This window comes from Perkinsus marinus (genome assembly GCF_000006405.1).
Source record: "Perkinsus marinus ATCC 50983 genomic scaffold scf_1104296977064, whole genome shotgun sequence".
Lineage (NCBI taxonomy): Eukaryota > Perkinsozoa > Perkinsida > Perkinsidae > Perkinsus > Perkinsus marinus.
Genome location: NW_003200286.1, coordinates 107,704 through 108,647, shown reverse-complemented (window position 1 = coordinate 108,647; position 944 = coordinate 107,704). Strand labels below are relative to the sequence as shown.

General features: G+C 40.3%; 1 protein-coding gene across 1 annotated transcript in view; it reads left to right on the top strand.

Moving 5' to 3' along the window:
- Positions 1-573: 573 nt before the first annotated feature.
- Pmar_PMAR024687 (Orotate phosphoribosyltransferase, putative) overlaps positions 574-944 on the top strand; it is a gene marked incomplete at both ends in the record, with an annotated part of 2,677 nt that continues 2,306 nt past the window's right edge. The window contains 2 exons of the mRNA XM_002764483.1: positions 574-587; positions 670-792. Coding sequence (XP_002764529.1) covers positions 574-587; positions 670-792 — 137 coding nt within the window. The remainder of the gene's footprint in view (positions 588-669; positions 793-944) is intronic.

Sequence of the window (944 nt, the reverse complement as noted above, 5' to 3'; positions counted from 1 at the left end):
TTTTGAGGAAGGCAGGAATGTATATAATGATATGTAGTGTGAATGAAGCTGACTGTTATACGCGTGTTAAAACGTCCTTGAGATCAGTGATGGTCGCTAACTCATAGTGTAGTGGTCGCCGACAATTGGGTGTTGAAAATATGCACGAAGTCAACTACGTGTTTCAATTGTATTATCAAATTTTTGAGGAATTGCTGTTGTTCTTTTTTGCACAGTCCTAGTCTGTGACGTGTGTGAAACTTCATAACGTAGTAAGGGAAATTCCCGGAACTATATCTCAACACTGTGACAGCTACAGTGGCGAGGGAATGGGCATATGGTCAACTACATGTGTTGGTGACAATATGGAAATTGTGGGAATTCTCATTGGTTTCTGTACACTTATACCTGAATTCGCATTCAAACTTCTATATTCAGTGAGGAAACACCTAAACTCAACTGAGGAAATCACACATATATTCCAACTCTGTGGTAGCTAGCTATTGTTTGCTCATAGGGTAATATTTTCGGGTTGTTGGATTAGGTCGCTTTCACCAGCTGAGCTCAGGAGTTTATATACGAATTAGGGTAGAAATGCTCGGAAACCAGTAAAATTTTTCCGAAAATTTCCTCGAAATTTTCATATGTAGTTGAACATGTGCATATTTTCTTACCGCCACATTTGATCAGGTCTAATTCGATCGACATAGCAGCGTATCTCCGTGAGATAAGAACAACCTCGAGGAAACAGTTCGAGGTTCGGGCGTTGCGGCAAAAGGCTATAACGCAACTTCAAGCTGCTATTATTTTCAAGTGAGGGGGTACTGATTTTACTAAGGGAAAAATTTTCGTACTCGCAGTAGTAGTGTGGGAAAATATGCACATGGTCAACTACGTCGTTGGTGACGATATGGAAGTTCCTCCAACAATTGATAAGAATCGTTTTGAAACTACAGTGCGTGTCA